At 22.7% G+C, this 16,456-nt stretch overlaps 7 protein-coding genes across 7 annotated transcripts; 4 read left to right on the top strand and 3 right to left on the bottom strand. All coding sequences in view use genetic code 6, as the record gives it.

The window, feature by feature from the left end:
* Positions 1-237: 237 nt before the first annotated feature.
* On the bottom strand, positions 238-1,683 carry TTHERM_00249590 (hypothetical protein; the record flags this gene model as incomplete). Its single annotated transcript, XM_001019009.2, has 1 exon — positions 238-1,683. Exon 1 carries the CDS (start codon positions 1,660-1,662, stop codon positions 238-240), a length of 1,425 nt encoding a protein of 474 aa, XP_001019009.2. The 5' UTR covers positions 1,663-1,683.
* A 905-nt stretch (positions 1,684-2,588) lies between these two features.
* TTHERM_00249580 (hypothetical protein) lies at positions 2,589-4,226 on the bottom strand (the record flags this gene model as incomplete). The annotated part of the gene is made up of 1 exon (XM_001019008.2): positions 2,589-4,226. One exon carries the CDS (start codon positions 4,224-4,226, stop codon positions 2,589-2,591), a length of 1,638 nt encoding a protein of 545 aa, XP_001019008.2.
* Positions 4,227-6,276: 2,050 nt separating this feature from the next.
* Positions 6,277-7,642, top strand: TTHERM_00249570 (serine carboxypeptidase family protein; the record flags this gene model as incomplete). Its single annotated transcript, XM_001019007.1, has 3 exons — positions 6,277-6,840; positions 6,894-7,360; positions 7,426-7,642. 3 exons carry the CDS (start codon positions 6,277-6,279, stop codon positions 7,640-7,642), a joined length of 1,248 nt encoding a protein of 415 aa, XP_001019007.1.
* A 978-nt stretch (positions 7,643-8,620) lies between these two features.
* TTHERM_00249560 (serine carboxypeptidase family protein) lies at positions 8,621-10,237 on the top strand (the record flags this gene model as incomplete). The annotated part of the gene is made up of 3 exons (XM_001019006.3): positions 8,621-9,181; positions 9,427-9,890; positions 10,018-10,237. The coding sequence occupies 3 exons, from the start codon at positions 8,621-8,623 to the stop codon at positions 10,235-10,237; spliced, it is 1,245 nt and encodes a 414-aa protein (XP_001019006.1).
* A 660-nt stretch (positions 10,238-10,897) lies between these two features.
* On the top strand, positions 10,898-12,274 carry TTHERM_00249550 (serine carboxypeptidase family protein; the record flags this gene model as incomplete). The annotated part of the gene is made up of 3 exons (XM_001019005.2): positions 10,898-11,458; positions 11,510-11,976; positions 12,031-12,274. 3 exons carry the CDS (start codon positions 10,898-10,900, stop codon positions 12,272-12,274), a joined length of 1,272 nt encoding a protein of 423 aa, XP_001019005.2.
* Positions 12,275-13,802: 1,528 nt separating this feature from the next.
* Positions 13,803-14,243, top strand: TTHERM_000249539 (hypothetical protein; the record flags this gene model as incomplete). The annotated part of the gene is made up of 1 exon (XM_012798371.1): positions 13,803-14,243. One exon carries the CDS (start codon positions 13,803-13,805, stop codon positions 14,241-14,243), a length of 441 nt encoding a protein of 146 aa, XP_012653825.1.
* An 82-nt stretch (positions 14,244-14,325) lies between these two features.
* TTHERM_00249530 (hypothetical protein) lies at positions 14,326-15,234 on the bottom strand (the record flags this gene model as incomplete). The annotated part of the gene is made up of 3 exons (XM_001019003.4): positions 14,326-14,436; positions 14,489-14,643; positions 14,784-15,234. The coding sequence occupies 3 exons, from the start codon at positions 15,232-15,234 to the stop codon at positions 14,326-14,328; spliced, it is 717 nt and encodes a 238-aa protein (XP_001019003.4).
* Between the last annotated feature and the right edge of the window lie 1,222 nt (positions 15,235-16,456).

Genomic DNA, 16,456 nt, shown 5'->3' with positions numbered 1-16,456 from the left:
AATAGTAAATTAAAATTTCAGATAATAGAATTGTAAAACAAAGTGTTATTTATTATAAAATAAAGTATTTTAATGTAAAAAGGAGACAAATTTCTAAAAAGAAAAGACAAAGAAATAAAAGTAAATTAATTATTTAAAAAAATAAAATATATTTTCTTGTTGAGTATTAAATTTAGTTACTATGTGAATATTTTCTCAATTAGTTATTAATTTTTATTCTTATTAGTATTTTATGGATCACTCAATAAATAAATATCCTTTAGATTGTTGCTAATTCTGCTTTTATGGAACATTGTAGTCTGGGTTTTATTTTAAAAACTTCTCCTATTCTAATTTTGCTAACTTAAGCCCATTTTAAAAGAACTTGACTTTCTTTAAAATTGCTTTATACTCTATATCTTTTTTTTCCTTCTTTGAATCTAAATATTCCTCTTTGCACCTTTTAAATTCTTTTTCAAGTACATTTAATTCTAAATCTTCTTATAAAGTATCACTTTACTATTATTGAAAATTTAGTGGATTTTATTTTTGATTTTCTTAAATTAGTGAACTTTAATTAGAGATTGAAACATCTTTAGCGCTTTTTAATTCTTTGTTTAATTATGCTTGATTATTATTAGATCTTAGATTAATCTATTAATTATTATTTTCTATTTAAATTTGATTTAAAGAGGTGTTTTTTAGGCTAAAATTATCTCTAATTAACTTTTCTTAATTACTTTTCTCTTACTATTAGAAAATATAGTTTTCATTATTTCTTTTTTAATTTGTAGTAAATTAATAGTAATCTCCTCTGTCTATCTGGTATATATCATTATCAGAACATGTTTATCTGTCGTCAAAATCATCAATTTATTCTAATTCCATTTGATTATTACAGTTATTTTCATTTGCTAAATTAAATGGTTTCTCATTTTTAAATTAACCGCTTGGAGCAGAGTTGATTTTTTCAAGAATGCTTTTTTAGTCTATCGATTTATTTTTATTGAAATCTGAAGCACATAAGGATTAAAGCTCTTACTGAGATTACTAGTCTGATATCATTTAGAAGTTGTGAGACTACTTTATGTTATTATTTAACTTTTAATCTGATTTTGTATCTTTATTCGATTTTTAAGGCTATAAATAGTTATATATGGTTTCTGGTTGTTCATACTTGACTTTTTTTAATTCTTATACTGACAAAAAGTGAAGTAAAATAAACTCGCCATATTTTTTAGTAGATAGTACATGATCTTGATCATATTATCCTACTATTCTTAACACAAAATTTTATAATTTTTTAAATTCTTCTGAATCTCTATTTAATTGATTCCCTACTTTTGCTTAGTTACATCTTATGTCTGGTAATAAGACCCTTCTTGCCAACCTTTAAAACCCTATTTTATGGAATATTTAACACACGTCCCAATTGCAATCCTTTCCAATTAGCAAGCAAGTATTGTGACTGATCTCATTTAAATCAAAATTATAGTCATTAAACAATTTAAAGGATGGTAAAGTCTCTAAGATTCTTTCAAACAAGCTGTCATAAAAATCATTCATTTTTTCAAAAAATTCTGTTTTCAAATTCATACCATCTTTCACTTTGTAATTGTCACCTTTAGACAATTTGTAATCAATCTAAAAATATTTTACTTTTTCCTGAGAATTGCAATCCATTTTCTTATTCGATTATTTTTATTTATTTATTTAATTAATTTAATTTTTATTATATTTATTAATTCCCTTCATGAACTAAGAATTATATATATTTGATATACGCTTGTCTTTATATTCTTAATAAATTACGAACAATTTTGTCCTTTAAAAAAGAAAAGATGGTAACTTATTTAATCTCATTCTATTCTCGTTATTTCAAGTTAAAGCTATTTTACTATTCCTTTAACAGATATACAATTTTTTTGCCCTTATTTGATATTTTATTTTGATTTAACAATTGTTGTTAGTTTCATCTTTATTTATATATCATAATAATATTTTGATGTATAAAGAAGGCTTTTAATTCTTTTCAACTTATTAATTAAATGAAAATTAAAGCTTGAATCTTAATTTTTATAAATTTTCCTAAAAAGCTATCAAAAAATTGTTTAATCCAATTATTAAATTTTTTATTTTAAAAAAATTATGAGAAAATATTTGATTAAACAAATAATAATTTAAATTATTTAAATTAAAGCGCGATTTAAAATGATAAAAACGTTTTTAATTAACAAGTTTGAAATTCTTTGGTTTCTTAAATTAAATATATATCCGAACTAAAAAATAAAATTATTTCTATAAAAAATAAAATTAAACAAAAGACAAATTTATTTATTTTATTTTTGTTTGTTTGTTTGTTTGTTTTTTTTGCATGCATCTTTTAATATTTATTTGTTAAATATTTAAAAAGTATTATTTTTAAAAAAATAATTAAGAGAATTATTATTGATTTTGTTAATTTTTAAGAATAATTCTTATTAAGGATTATAAATAAAATGTATTAAATTTTTTTTGTAATACTGTATATCATTTCTAAATATATAGAAAAAATTTTTAAATTATAAAAAATAAAAGCATTCTTAAAAATAAATTTATTTATTTATCACTCATTAATAATAACAAAGATCCTATTGGCTTTGACTATCTTAAGGGATATAGTCAGGGTATTATGTAAAAAACATTTTCATTTATTGCTGTGCTATTTATAATTTTGTCTTTAAAAGTTAATATTTTAAATCTTTGATTTAATTTTCAAGCTTTTCTTTATGACTTGTGAATTAATCATCTTTTGGTTTTTAATCTTTATATTCTTATTTGATTTGATTTGACATATTAACTGGCTAGTTATTGCTCTCGCATTAAAATTTTTTTGAATTATCTAAAAGTGAATGATGCTAATTTTTAATACTGAACTATTACTAATTATTATTCAAATCTTATTAACTATTTTTTCGTTGAATAATTTCTAAGAGTGTTTCATCTTTTCTAAATACATTTTTATCTAATTCAAGTAATTACTGTGATTATTATTAGCTTTGTTAAAGATCATAAATTAAACTTTTAATTTCCTCCTCAAGCATAGTATTACTATTTATTTCATCGCATACGATATTTTCTTCTTAGCATCTTTGTTCTTTTTATTCTTTTGAGCATTACTTTTCTTAACATTACTCTTCTTCTTATTATGTTTGTTAATCCTCCAAGTATTAAGTTTCTTAATATTCTTCCTCTACTTATTTTTATTCATTTTATTCTTCTTAGTATTATGTTTATTAATATTCCTCCAAGTATTATGTTTATTAATAATCTTCTTCTTCTTACTATTCTTTTTGATCATATTTTTCTTCTTAATATTATGCTTTTTCTTCTTCTTGCTCCTGATTTTATATTAACTAATTCCTTATTTAAGGTATTATTTCATCTTATATTTTATAGGTGTTTAAATTCTATTTTTTAGGCTTATTTTATTGAAATTCATAGTTTTTTAACTCATTTGCTATGAAAAATTTCTATGATTAAGTTTACTATTGAGATAATTCTTATTGTAAGTTCTCTTTAATTTTAATTACCTCAATATTATTAGCTTTAATGTCACATAATATCTACTTTTAATCTGGTATCTAGCTTACCTTTTATTTTTCATACTTAAAATACCTCGTAAGCATAATTTGATTAGATTTTTTTTCTTGTTATTATGCTTTATTTTTAATGTCAGAATTATTCATTTTTTCTATTAATTTTAATTTTTCATGTGACAAAAAGTGAAGTAAAATAAAGTCATAGCAATTTTTAGTAGAACTAAATTTATTTGAGTTTATGCGCTTAATTACTCTTAATTCTAAGTTTTTATATCGCTCTTCTACTGTGTCATCTTAATTATTAGACTCTCGTAGTTTTCTTAATTTTTATTGTTCATATTTAAAGTTTTCCAACCTACATTTTTTAGCTCCTACATTAACTCCTAATTTTTTTATTATTTTACCTAGATATGATGTACAATCTTTTCTTATAAGCAAACCTGTATTATGATTGATTTCACTAGCACCAAACTTTAAGCTATCAAAAAAATGATATGATGTCATATTCTCATTTATTTTTTCAAAAATATTTCTATAAAAATTATTAGCACATTCTAAATACTCTTTATCAGTCTCTTTACAAATTTAGTAATTTAGAGCATCCTCATAAGATATTTAATAAGGAATTTCGAATTACTTTATTTTATCTTTCATATTATTTAGCATTTCTGTTCAATAAAATCTTATTTTTCCTATTTTATTTTTTAATTTAATAATTGATAAATTTTGTCCACTTATATTTATTATCTTAAAAATTTATCACTTACATTTAGAAAAATATTAATCAAATATTCATATTAAAATTTTAACATTTCAAAAGGATAAAAAGTAATATTTTTAATCAATAGCTAAAAATAAAAATTTTACAACTATTACTATCGATCACAAATTTTGGTTATTTTTTATTAAAAAAAAGGTGCTGATTTATAAATTTAACAACCATTACCTTTAATTACCATTATAAAACATGTGTTTGATTGTGACTTAGTATAAAATATTTCAAATATCAGATTTATAAAATGAAAAAGTTAACTTATTCTTTATTAGTAATAAATTGTTCTCTAATTTTAGTTAAAAATAATTTATTCATTTTTTTATGTATTATTAAAGTAAAACATTTGGTACTTTTAAAATAGCTTATCAATCATCTGATAGCAAGTGACAAGAGCAATAAAAAAATAGGAATTTTTTTGAAAATATTTAAAAAACTAATTTTTGCACAAATAAATAAGTTGAATTTGATAAAATGGAAAATGTTTTGATTATATTTAAAATGAAATAATCTTGTCAAGAGACCTTTTTAAATTTATTACAATCCTCCCTCATAATTAGCTCTGACAAAAACTTAATTGTTTTATCATAAATTATTACAGTAATGGAAATAAATTTATAATATGTTTTAAAATAAAATTATTTTTGATATTAATTTTATTTAATCAGACATTTCTTCACTTGTAAATTTTAGTAAAATAATTTTTGCTAATATCATACATAATGTTTGTTTTTTTTATTCTAATAATATTGTTGAGATTAAATTAAATCACCTACAGAATAAGATAATAAATTTCTATAAATATGCAGATAGTATTTATAATATTCTTTTTAATTATTATAATCACAATATTATAGTTTTGAGAAATTAAAAGTTTGTAATTTTTTCTCAAATTGAATTTGAGAAAATAAATTTCTAAAATAATGAAAACTTATATTTTTTTACTCATTTCATTTTCAATTGCAATAGGAATTGTAAAATGATAAATATTCATTCTCAAAATTAAAAGTAATATATTTTATATTAGATAAGAGAAAAAAATATTGAGCATTTATGATATGGTTAGATTTAAAATCATTTTGAAATTAATAAAAATGAGATTTATAATTATTTTAAAGCATCTAGATATCTTAGCATTTATTTATGCATAAATTCTAAATTAAATTTTATATTTTGGCTCACCTATTTACATTCTATCTAAATAAGGATTTTAAAAACAATAATTATTTAATAATTACATTCTCTAAGGTTATTGAAATATTTTTTGTTTAAAACCTTCGCCAAATAATTAAAAAATTTATAATTTATTAATTAAATAAATTATTTAAAAATCAGATAAGAAATTTGTTTGATATGAGAAAAGCAATTTTAATATTAAGTTTACTTGCCTTGGGTTTTTTTACTTAAAATTCTTTGTTTCTGAATGAAACATACATAACAGGATTTGAATAGAATATTAATTCATTTATGTATTAAAAATTATTTTTAATCTTATCAATGATCATAATAATAAAATAAGTAATTTCATAAAATACATATTAATATATTTAATAAGTAAAATTGAGTTAGTTGATATTTAAATAAAGCAATTAACTTCTTTATAATTACTTAAAAAATAATTTAACTTGACATATAATGTCATAAATAAAAAATACAAATTAAAATAAATGCATGTGAAATAATTAATTAGATTAATTAAATCTTATAAATTCTTGTAAAAAGTTAAATTTATTTATTTGTAATGCCAATTTATGTAAAAGAATTTAAATATAATCAAGGGAAATCTTATAAAAGAACAACTAGGTTAAATAAGGTATATTTATTGATATTATCAAAAAATCTTAAAAGCCTATTTTTTAATATAAAATTTTAACTAAATAACCCACAAATTTTATAATTAAATAAACAAATAGAAAAATTTATTGAAAATACTATAAATAAAAAATGAGAATTACTTTATTATTATTGTTGAGTCTGTTTACCTTTGGTACTTGTACTTAAAATCCTTTATTCCTTAATGAAACATACACTACGGGATTTGTAAATATTCAAAAATCTAGTGATATTTTCTACTGGCATTTTGAGTCTAGATCTAATCCAGCAACCGATCCTATTGTTTTCTGGCTTAGTGGTGGTCCTGGCTGTTCTTCAGAACTTGCACTTTTCTTAGAAAATGGTCCTTTTATCGTAAATGATAACTAGACTCTTTCAAGCAATCCTTATTCTTGGAATGAAAAGGCAAATGTTGTTTTTGTTGACCAACCTGTAGGAACTGGTTTCTCTAAAGCTAGTACTGAAGAGCTATCTACAAACGAAGACCAAGTAGCTTAAAATTTTTACAATTTCCTTTTGGGATTCTTAAATTAGAATCAATAATATATTGGAAGACCTTTGTTTATTACAGGGGAATCTTATGCTGGTCACTTCATTCCTGCAATAGGTTATGAATTAATAAAAAAAAATAACCCTCATATTAATTTATAAGGTCTCGCTATTGGAAACGGATTGGTATGATAAATTAAGCAACTATAATATTTAATAATTTACATTTAAATTAATAGGTTAACCCCAAAGTTTAATATCCAGCTTACGGTCAATATGCTTATGAAAATAAACTTATTTCTTCATTAGAATACTATGCTTTTATTAAACCTGTTTTAAAAACGTGCTCATATTTGATAGGTAGAAACGCCTCTTTAACTAAAATTAGTAACACATGCAATCTAGCCTATTAAACAATTGTTGGATTTGGAGAAGTTCCAAAGTTTAATGTCTACGATATTAGAAAAAAATGCGAAGGTTCTTTATGCTACAATATGACAAATCTTGATAATTTCCTTGCCAGAGATGATGTAAAATCTATTTTAGGTGTTTCTGGTAGAACCTGGTAGGAGTGTTCTAATGAAGTACATAAGGCTCTTTCTAGAGATTATTTTGTAAGCTATGCTGATAAGGTCGCTGATATTCTTGAAAACGGAATCAAGGTTTTGGTTTATAGCGGAGACTAAGACTTTATTTGCAATTATCTGTAATTTTATTACAATAAAATTTATATTTATTGTTACATTAATTAATTAAATAAATAAATAAAAGTGGTGGCTTAGAATGGGTAAATGAAATGGAATGGACTAAGTAAGAAGAATTCAAAAATGCTAAATTTGAAGAATACATCATTAACGGAAAGAGTGCTGGTCAAATTAAAAGTGCTGGTATTTTGCAATTCTTCAGAGTTTATCAAGCTGGTCACTAAGTTCCCATGGACTAACCTGAAGTTGCTCTTGAAATGATTAATAAATTTATTTCTAATTGACAGTACATATTATTAATTAGAAAGTTATAAAAATATTTATTTACTTGATATTTTGTAATTTTTGCAATAACTATTTTAAAACTGAAATTAATTTAACTATTTATTTCTTGTATTATTTTTTTGTAATGTTTATAAACAGATAAAATAAAAATATATTTTTCATAATATTATACATGCAAAAAATAAATTTATATACAAGTGATTAAACAGGTTTTAAAATTTGAATTAATTGTAAGATATATTAATTAAAATAATTAAATGAACATTATATTCGTAATAAATAATTTTATATTCAAAATAATTTGAGAAATTACATTTAATTACATTTAATTACATTTAATTAATTTTAAGTATGAAATAAGCTTTAAATAAATTTAATTAAATTTTTGAAGTACAATTTATTTTTACATTGTGTATAAGATTTATTTAAAGCAATTATTTACAATCTTGTTTAAAAAATAATTCAAAAAAAAGAAGAATAAATAGAAAAAACATTTTAAAGGAAAAAATAATTTCATATTAATATTAATCATGAGATATTTTTAATATTCTATTTTAATTATTAAAATTTTTAAAATCCTTCAAATCTTTTTTTTACAAATTGTTTATTAATTGATTTAATTAAATGGAAATTCTTTTATAATTTTCTTTTTTGAGAAAAGCGTCTTGAATATTTTTTCTTCTCATTCATTTTTTTGCCTTTCTATGTTTTCGAACCTGAATTTCATAAATTTATTTGTGGATTTAAAAGTAAAAGCGAAAAATAATATTTTATTTTAAAATAGCTGTTCATATTTGCTTAGGTAAGTCAATTATATAAATTGAGTGTAATTATTTCATATATTCAATTTATAATAATTGATCATTTTTGGTAAGTGATCAAACATTATTAAGTAAACTATTCAAAAATATATTAAATAGATATCTTTTAAAGTATAATTTAATAATCATACAAAAATAGGTTTTTCTGCTGAAATTATGAATAAATTTATTTTGTTGCTAGCAGTATTAGGTTTAGCCTTTTGCTCTTAAAATCCCTTGTTCTTGAATGAAACTTACACCACTGGTCTTGTAAATATTGGTAAAGCTAGTGATATTTTCTACTGGCATTTTGTTTCAAGAAGTGATGCTCAAAAAGATCCATTAGTATTTTGGTTGACAGGTGGACCTGGTTGCTCTTCAGAACTCGCTTTATTTACTGAAAATGGCCCCTTTTCTGTTAATGATGACCTATCTCTGAAATATAATCCTTACTCTTGGAATAATAACGCAAACCTTGTCTTTGTTGATTAGCCTGTAGGTACTGGCTTTTCAAAAGCTGGCATGGGTGAGCTTGTTAAGAATGAAGAAGAAGTTGGAGAAGATTTCTACTAATTTGTTTTAGGTTTCTTAGAATAGAATCCTCAATACAAGGGAAGACCTCTCTTTGTTACTGGTGAATCTTATGCAGGTCACTACATTCCTGCTATTGGTGCTGAACTTGTTAGACAAGCAAATAAAGATATTAATTTGTAAGGTCTTGCAATTGGTAATGGATGGGTAAATACAAACTCCTTTTATATAATAAGAATTTAAAAAAAGAAATTAAAAAACTTGGCTAATAATTTGATTAATCAAAATATTTATAGATATTATATATTGAAGATATTATTTTCACATTTAAAATACAAAATAATTAATTCTAATTCATATAATTTTTTTCAAATGCCAAATGTTAGTTTAAATAAAATTATATTAATTTTTTTAAAAATAATTTAAATTTATTATAAAATTTTGTAAAATAGGTTACCCCTGAAGTTTAATAACCAGCTTATGGTGAATATGCCCACAAAAACAAGTTAATTAATGATTTGTAATATTATGCTATTGTAAAACCTGCCTATAGTGTTTGTGAAAGCTTAATTGCTATTAAAGCTCCTTTGTTTTTAATTGAATTATCATGCGATATTGGTTACAAAACTATTGTTGGTCTTGGTAAACCTAAATTCAACGTTTATGATATCAGAAAGCCTTGCATTGGTGCTTTGTGTTATAATATGACAAATGTTGACAATTTCCTTGCAAGAGAAGACGTAAAGACAGCTTTGGGTGTTTCTGGAAGAGAATGGTAGGAGTGCTCATATGCTGTTCATTAAGAACTTTAGCATGATGAAAATGTTAATCTTGCTAACGATGTTGCTTTTGTCCTACAAAATAATGTCAAGGTTTTGGTCTACAGTGGAGATCAAGATTTCGCTTGCAATTACATGTAAATTATTTATATTACTACTAATAACATTATTTGAACAAAATAATTAATGCAAATTTAAGTTGTGATTTAATAAAATTAAGTGATAATTTTATTTATTTATTTATTTATTTTATTTTGACTAAAGTGGTGGTCTTGCTTGGACTAATAAAATGAAATGGTCAGGTCAAGCTGATTTCTAGAAAGCTCAATTCAGTGATTACATTGTTGAAGGAAAAAGTGCAGGTGAAATTAAAGGAACAGGCAATTTTAATTTCCTTAAGGTTTATCAAGCTGGACATATGGTACCAATGGACTAACCTTAAGTTGCTCTTCATATGATCAACTCATTTATTTCTTAAAATTGATTGAAAGTTGTTACTTTTATCAATATAAATTTATAATTTTTTAAGATTTAAAAATATTGATTGATTATAAAATTATTGTATGAATGTGTTTTAAATATTAATAATAATTAATAAATACTTTCATATTTTGATTAAACTCTTTTATCTGATTGAAAATACTCATTTCCAATTATTTTTACTATTTCCTATTCAAAATTAAATAAATTTTATTTTGACTAAATAATGAAACTTTTGATAAATTTAGTTATTCATTTTTGATAAAAATTCTGAATTTCGTTGCTCTTTGATTAAATTTCATCAAAATTCAAACAATTTTGGTATAACTCATTTGATAAGATTTGAAATTACCTATTTATTTGTATAAATTAAATCTTTAGATGATCTAATTTAATAAAAAAGTAATAGATAAATACTTTAATCCTAAAGGATAATTAGATAAATTTATATTTTTTAATTATGAAAGAATTTCGTGAATACACTGTCTACTTACCTATTTAAATTAAATCATAAAAGATTTTTAATTTAAAAATGTGTAAATAGCAGCACCAGCAAGCAAGATATTTTATTTATGTGTATTTTGAGCTTGAAATAACAGAGAAGGTTTTTAATAAAAAATAAATAATTAAATTAGTTAATATTAAATTTAAATCAAATTCGATCATGAAATAAATACTTTTAATACTTTCTCTCCTTTCCTTAGGGTTTTGCTTGCAAAATCCTTTGTTCTTGAATGAAACCTACTCAACAGGGTTGGTTCAAATAAGTAACACTAGCGATATATTTTATTTTCATTTTGAATCTAGAGCAAATCCATCATAAGATCCCTTGGTTTTCTGGTTAAGTGGTGGTCCAGGATGCTCTTCAGAACTTGGGCTTTTCCTAGAAAATGGGCCTTTTACTGTAAATGATAACCAGACTCTTTCAAACAATCCTTACTCTTGGAACAATTAAGCTAATCTCGTCTTTATAGATTAACCTGTGGGAACTGGTTTCTCAAATGCAGAAACTGAAGATTTAGTGACAAGTGAGACAGCTTTAGGATAAAACTTTTATACATTCATTAAAGGATTTTTGGATTAAAATCCATAGTATATTGGAAGACCTTTATTTATTACAGGCGAGTCTTATGCAGGCAAATATATCCCAGCCATTACAGTTGAGCTACTAAAGAGAAAAGATCGTTAAATTAACTTGTAAGGTGTAGCTATAGGAAATGGATAGGTAAGATTCTTTTTTATTTACATGAATTTTAATTTTTTATGAAATTATCAGGTTGATCCTAAAACAATGTATCCTGCATATGGAGAATATGCATTAAAAAATAATTTAATTTCATCCTTCAAATATCGCACTATGGTAAATCCAACTTTGAAAGAATGCTCAGAATTAATATAAAAAAATGCTCCTTTACAATAAATTTCTTAAACTTGCAACCTTGGGTTTGGCTATATTACCGGATTTGGAGAAACCCCAAAATTCAATGTCTACGATATCAGAAAATAATGCTTAGGTTCTTTATGCTACAACATGACTAATCTTGACAATTTCCTTGCAAGAGAAGATGTAAAGAGTGCTTTGGGTGTCTCAGGTAGAAACTGGGAAGAATGCTCAACTAGAGTTCATAAAGCTCTTTAGAATGATATATTCGTAGGCTATTCAAGCTATGTTGCTTAAATTCTTGAAAGCGGAATTAAAGTTTTAATTTATAGCGGAGACTAAGATTTCATTTGCAATTATATGTAAAAAATATAAAATTTTTATATTCTTAAAATTTATTTTAATATAAAATTTAGTGGAGGTTTGACTTGGGTAAGTGAAATGTAATGGACTAAGTAAACCGAATTCCAAAGTGCTTAGTTTGAGGATTACATAGTCAATGGAAAGAGTGCAGGCTAAATTAAAAGTGCTGGAATTCTATAATTCTTGAGAGTTTATCAAGCAGGCCATCAAGTTCCTATGGATTAACCAGAAGTTGCTCTTGCAATATTAAACCAATTTATTGCTAATACAACGAGCAAAGATTAAACTATCATGTGATAAAATAAAGATTTATATTTTAAAATATAAAATAAATAAAAATGAAAAAGTACAAAATTAATACATTCACTAATTTATTCGAAAGATCAGTATTATATTTTTTTTAAAAATAAATTGATAAAATGTTTACTCAATATATTTAAAAAGGATTATTTAATTTATTTATTATAATTGAACTCAATTTCCATTTTTATACAAAACCCTATTATTAAATCTAATAATCTCCATCAAACTTATCATAATTTGTATTGATTGTTAAATTATATTAATATGGTAATACTTCCATTATATTAAAATATGTAGTAAACATTTTTTAAATATCTATTACCAAATGATTAGTATTGCTCTAAAAACAATTCTTTGGTTTAAAAGTTTTATTTTTAATACCATTAATTTAAATTTTTGTTTACTCTTAGGTTTAAATGTTTCTTTTTTATTTTAGACACCTAAATTTTCATTTTGAGTTTGGCGGAGGTAAGAAACATTAAAATATAATTTTTTACTCTGTATTAAGTAGTAACATAAATATTAAAAAATTTTTTTAAATGTAACTTTAAGTCATTTAAAAAGCAAAACTAACTTCCTTAATTTCCTAATTTATAAAAAATATAAAATTTCAAATTCAAAATTCAACCACTATTAGTTAGTAAATCTAGTAATTTGTAAACAACTTTTTTAAATTTGGAAGTAAAATGTTTCTAACAAAATTAAATATATTAATTATTATTATTTTTGCTAAATATAAATTTAAAAAAACTATATTATTATAAATCTAAACTTATAATAAAATTTTATATAGATAGAAATAACTATTAAATAATAAATAAATAAATATTTATCTCAATTACTAAGCTATAATAGATTAAATCTAAAATGATAAATTAAAAAAACATGATAAAATGTAAACACAAAATAAATAGATAGAATTCAGACATCAGTAGCTTAACTTGATATTATACTTTTTAATTATTACGATCTCATATGCTTAACACATTTTATTACTCTTTTAACAATTTAATTAATTCTTAAGTTTTTAGAAATATCTCTTTCCTTCATACGACAACATTTCAAGTATTTAAATTTAATTTGTATACTTTTCATAAAAGAAGTTAGGATCATCCATAGAATATAAATAACAAATATTAAGTTCACTATTTATATGATTAGGTAAAAAGCTTTTCTGAAATTTTAGATAGAGCTTTTTTCGTTTTAATCAAATTGGAGATACATGTTAGAAGATTACAATAGGAGGATAGATATTGTTATAGATATCTTTTCTACATTATTCAAAAGTATCAATTTAAATGGGTTATATGTATTAAGGGCAAGTAAATATGATAGTAAAAGCACAGAAATCATTATAGTGCTTATTTAAGGATATTGCTTGAGAGAAACATAGAGTAATATCAGAATATTTTTTAAAATAAACCTTATTATTTCCCAAAAGTAGAATTTTTCTTTGTATTCAATATACAGAAATCCATATGAGAACATAACAGAGACAGAATGTAATCTCTTGTGAGATTTAATGAACTTATAAAATACAGCTGCAGGAAAACATATCAAGAAAACAACCAAGATAGAAAGACTAAGGCTCTGTATCTTTATAAACTCAGAAGATACTCCGCATTATAAACTTAGATCTATAAGAGAATAAGATGCATCTTTACCTAAATCTATACAGAAAAGGCTAGATAAACACTTTTCTAAAAGGATAGTCTAGAAAAGCATAATAAAAATTGATATTAGAGCTAGAAATGCTGTATAAACAATTTATTTAAAAAGATTCTTTTTAAAGAAATATGTAATAACTGAAAACAATAAAACCAAGCTACTGATTACTAGTGGGATCAGAAAACTATATTATAAATCAAGGTAGCCAATACTGGTAGAATCTGATTTGTATTCAGCAAGTAAACAACTCAAAGAGAAAAATGATGAATTTAAGGGATTATATAAAAGCAGCTGATATGTAAAAACGGAAGATAAAATATCTATTTTACTTAAATAGTTAGCTACCAGAAAAATTGATAAATGAAACATTAAAATTTTCATAAAAGTAGAGGCGTGTGATTATTATTATAATGACTTCCCAATATAGAAAATACCCATTTTAGATAAATAAATAGCCCATATCTCATTTTACAGTCTTTTGAAAGTAGCTAATAGTATAACAGCAATATAAATAATGAGCAGCAGTATTAAAATTATAACCTTAAGAAAGTTAAAGCTAATAGAACTGCATTTTGTACACTAAAAGAAACCTTCGCTTGTATACCTTTCTCCCCAATATGCTCCATTGATATCACATTACAAGCATTATTGGCCAATATGACCTTCATAGCATAAATCATTACCAACTCCATTTCCTTTTATTTAAATTATTAAAAGTTTAGAATATTTTTATTTCAAAAATAACTCTTAAAATAAAACTTTATTATTAAAATTTCATTTAAAATTAAAAAAAAATAATTTATTTTAGAATGTTTAAAAAATGAAATTAATTTACCTCCTACACAACTTTAAATATTATTCTTACATATTTCAATATTTGAAGAATCTACTGTATAATCTGACCTCCAATAAGATGGTCTTAAATTAGAATAATTTGCATAACATTCTGAAAAGTATTATGACTGACAAGACTAACATTGATCTCCATCATAGTTTGCTTTCGTAGAACCACAGTATCTACAATAAAATTCACTTGTATTTTTTAAATTTAATAAGACTTTTTCTAAGCCTTTTTTGTGGCATCCATTTTATATTTTGTAGGATTTTTAATTTAAGCTTTATGGTTTAACTAAGCTAATTTTAGGTAATTCAAGCTCTATGTCTTATTTTCCGTTAAAATTTATATTTTTTCCCTACCATAGGATGAAAGGGTTTGAAAATTAGCTTAAAAAAGGAGGTGTTTCAAATAATAAATTATCAGAAGGATTGATCAAAAGATTGTACATATTCCCAAAAAAATTTGTATTATTATACTCACTTATCCAAGTTTTATCAATTTTTATTTATAATTTGATGCAATAGAGTAAGCCTGGATATAAGTATTGATCTATATGTGATAATTTATAGGTATCGTTAATGCTCATTACTTCAAAAATGTCATCTATTTATATCTATATTGCATTTAGATTAAAATTATTTGCAGCAAGATAACCTTAGTTGTTTTCAAAGAATATTTCTCTAAAATCTAACTGTTATTAAGAATCAACATAAAGTGCACCGCCTATTTGACTACTGCAATTACTAATATTCAAATTCTAAATTTATACCTCATTAAATCCTCCTGAAATGGCTCCTCCAAATAATTTACTTCTACATTAAATGAGAGTAGAGTTCTAAATAAAAAAATTTGTAGATATTTGTGAATTAAAATTATTTATAAATTTTAAGCATCCGCCAAAATCAATAGAAGATCCATTCTATATTATTGAATGATATATTGCAAATTTTTATAAATATCCATTAACAACTAATAACTGTAAATTTTTTTCAGTATTTAAATCTGCTTAAATATCTATTAATTTTAATTCATTATTATTTATGAAAAAACTTGCCTGTTCAAGATAGATAATAGAGTTTTGCTCTAAAATTGTTGATATTTGAAAAATTTTTAGTTAAGAGAAGGTTAAAAAATCTATATTTTTCAGATAAAATAAATAATTTTAGTTCATCATAACTTTTTCTAATGTGATACTAAAAAAATGTAAATAACTTATATCTACAAGATTTATTAAGTTTGCATTGACATTAGCTTCAATTACTGTCAAATTATCAATGAATAAACTTGAAATACTATAGAGTTAAATTAAATTCTATGAGATAATACTTTATGGTTAAATATCTATTTAGCTAATTAAACAAAATTTATCAATGCTACGATAAAAAATAGTACCAAATATTTAGCTTCCTTTTTAAATAACTAATTTTTAATTTTAGAAGTTTTGCACATTGTAAAAATCAAATAGATTATTATCTTCTTAAGTGAGTAAAGAATTGCCAAAGTTATTGATAAATATTTCTTAAATTATAACACTTTCTTAGTTTTCAAATTAAAACTTAAGCTGACTTAAGCTATTAATTTGCTAATAAATTACTCTGTTTATTTAAATAAAACTTACATCTGCTTTAAATTATATTAATCCCAATAGATTGAAATATACTTTGTAATGA

The sequence above is a fragment of the Tetrahymena thermophila genome (assembly GCF_000189635.1).
Source record: "Tetrahymena thermophila SB210 genomic scaffold scf_8254590, whole genome shotgun sequence".
Classification (NCBI taxonomy): domain Eukaryota; phylum Ciliophora; class Oligohymenophorea; order Hymenostomatida; family Tetrahymenidae; genus Tetrahymena; species Tetrahymena thermophila.
The sequence above is the reverse complement of the archived record's forward strand: the minus strand, read 5'-3'. Positions and strand labels throughout refer to the sequence as shown.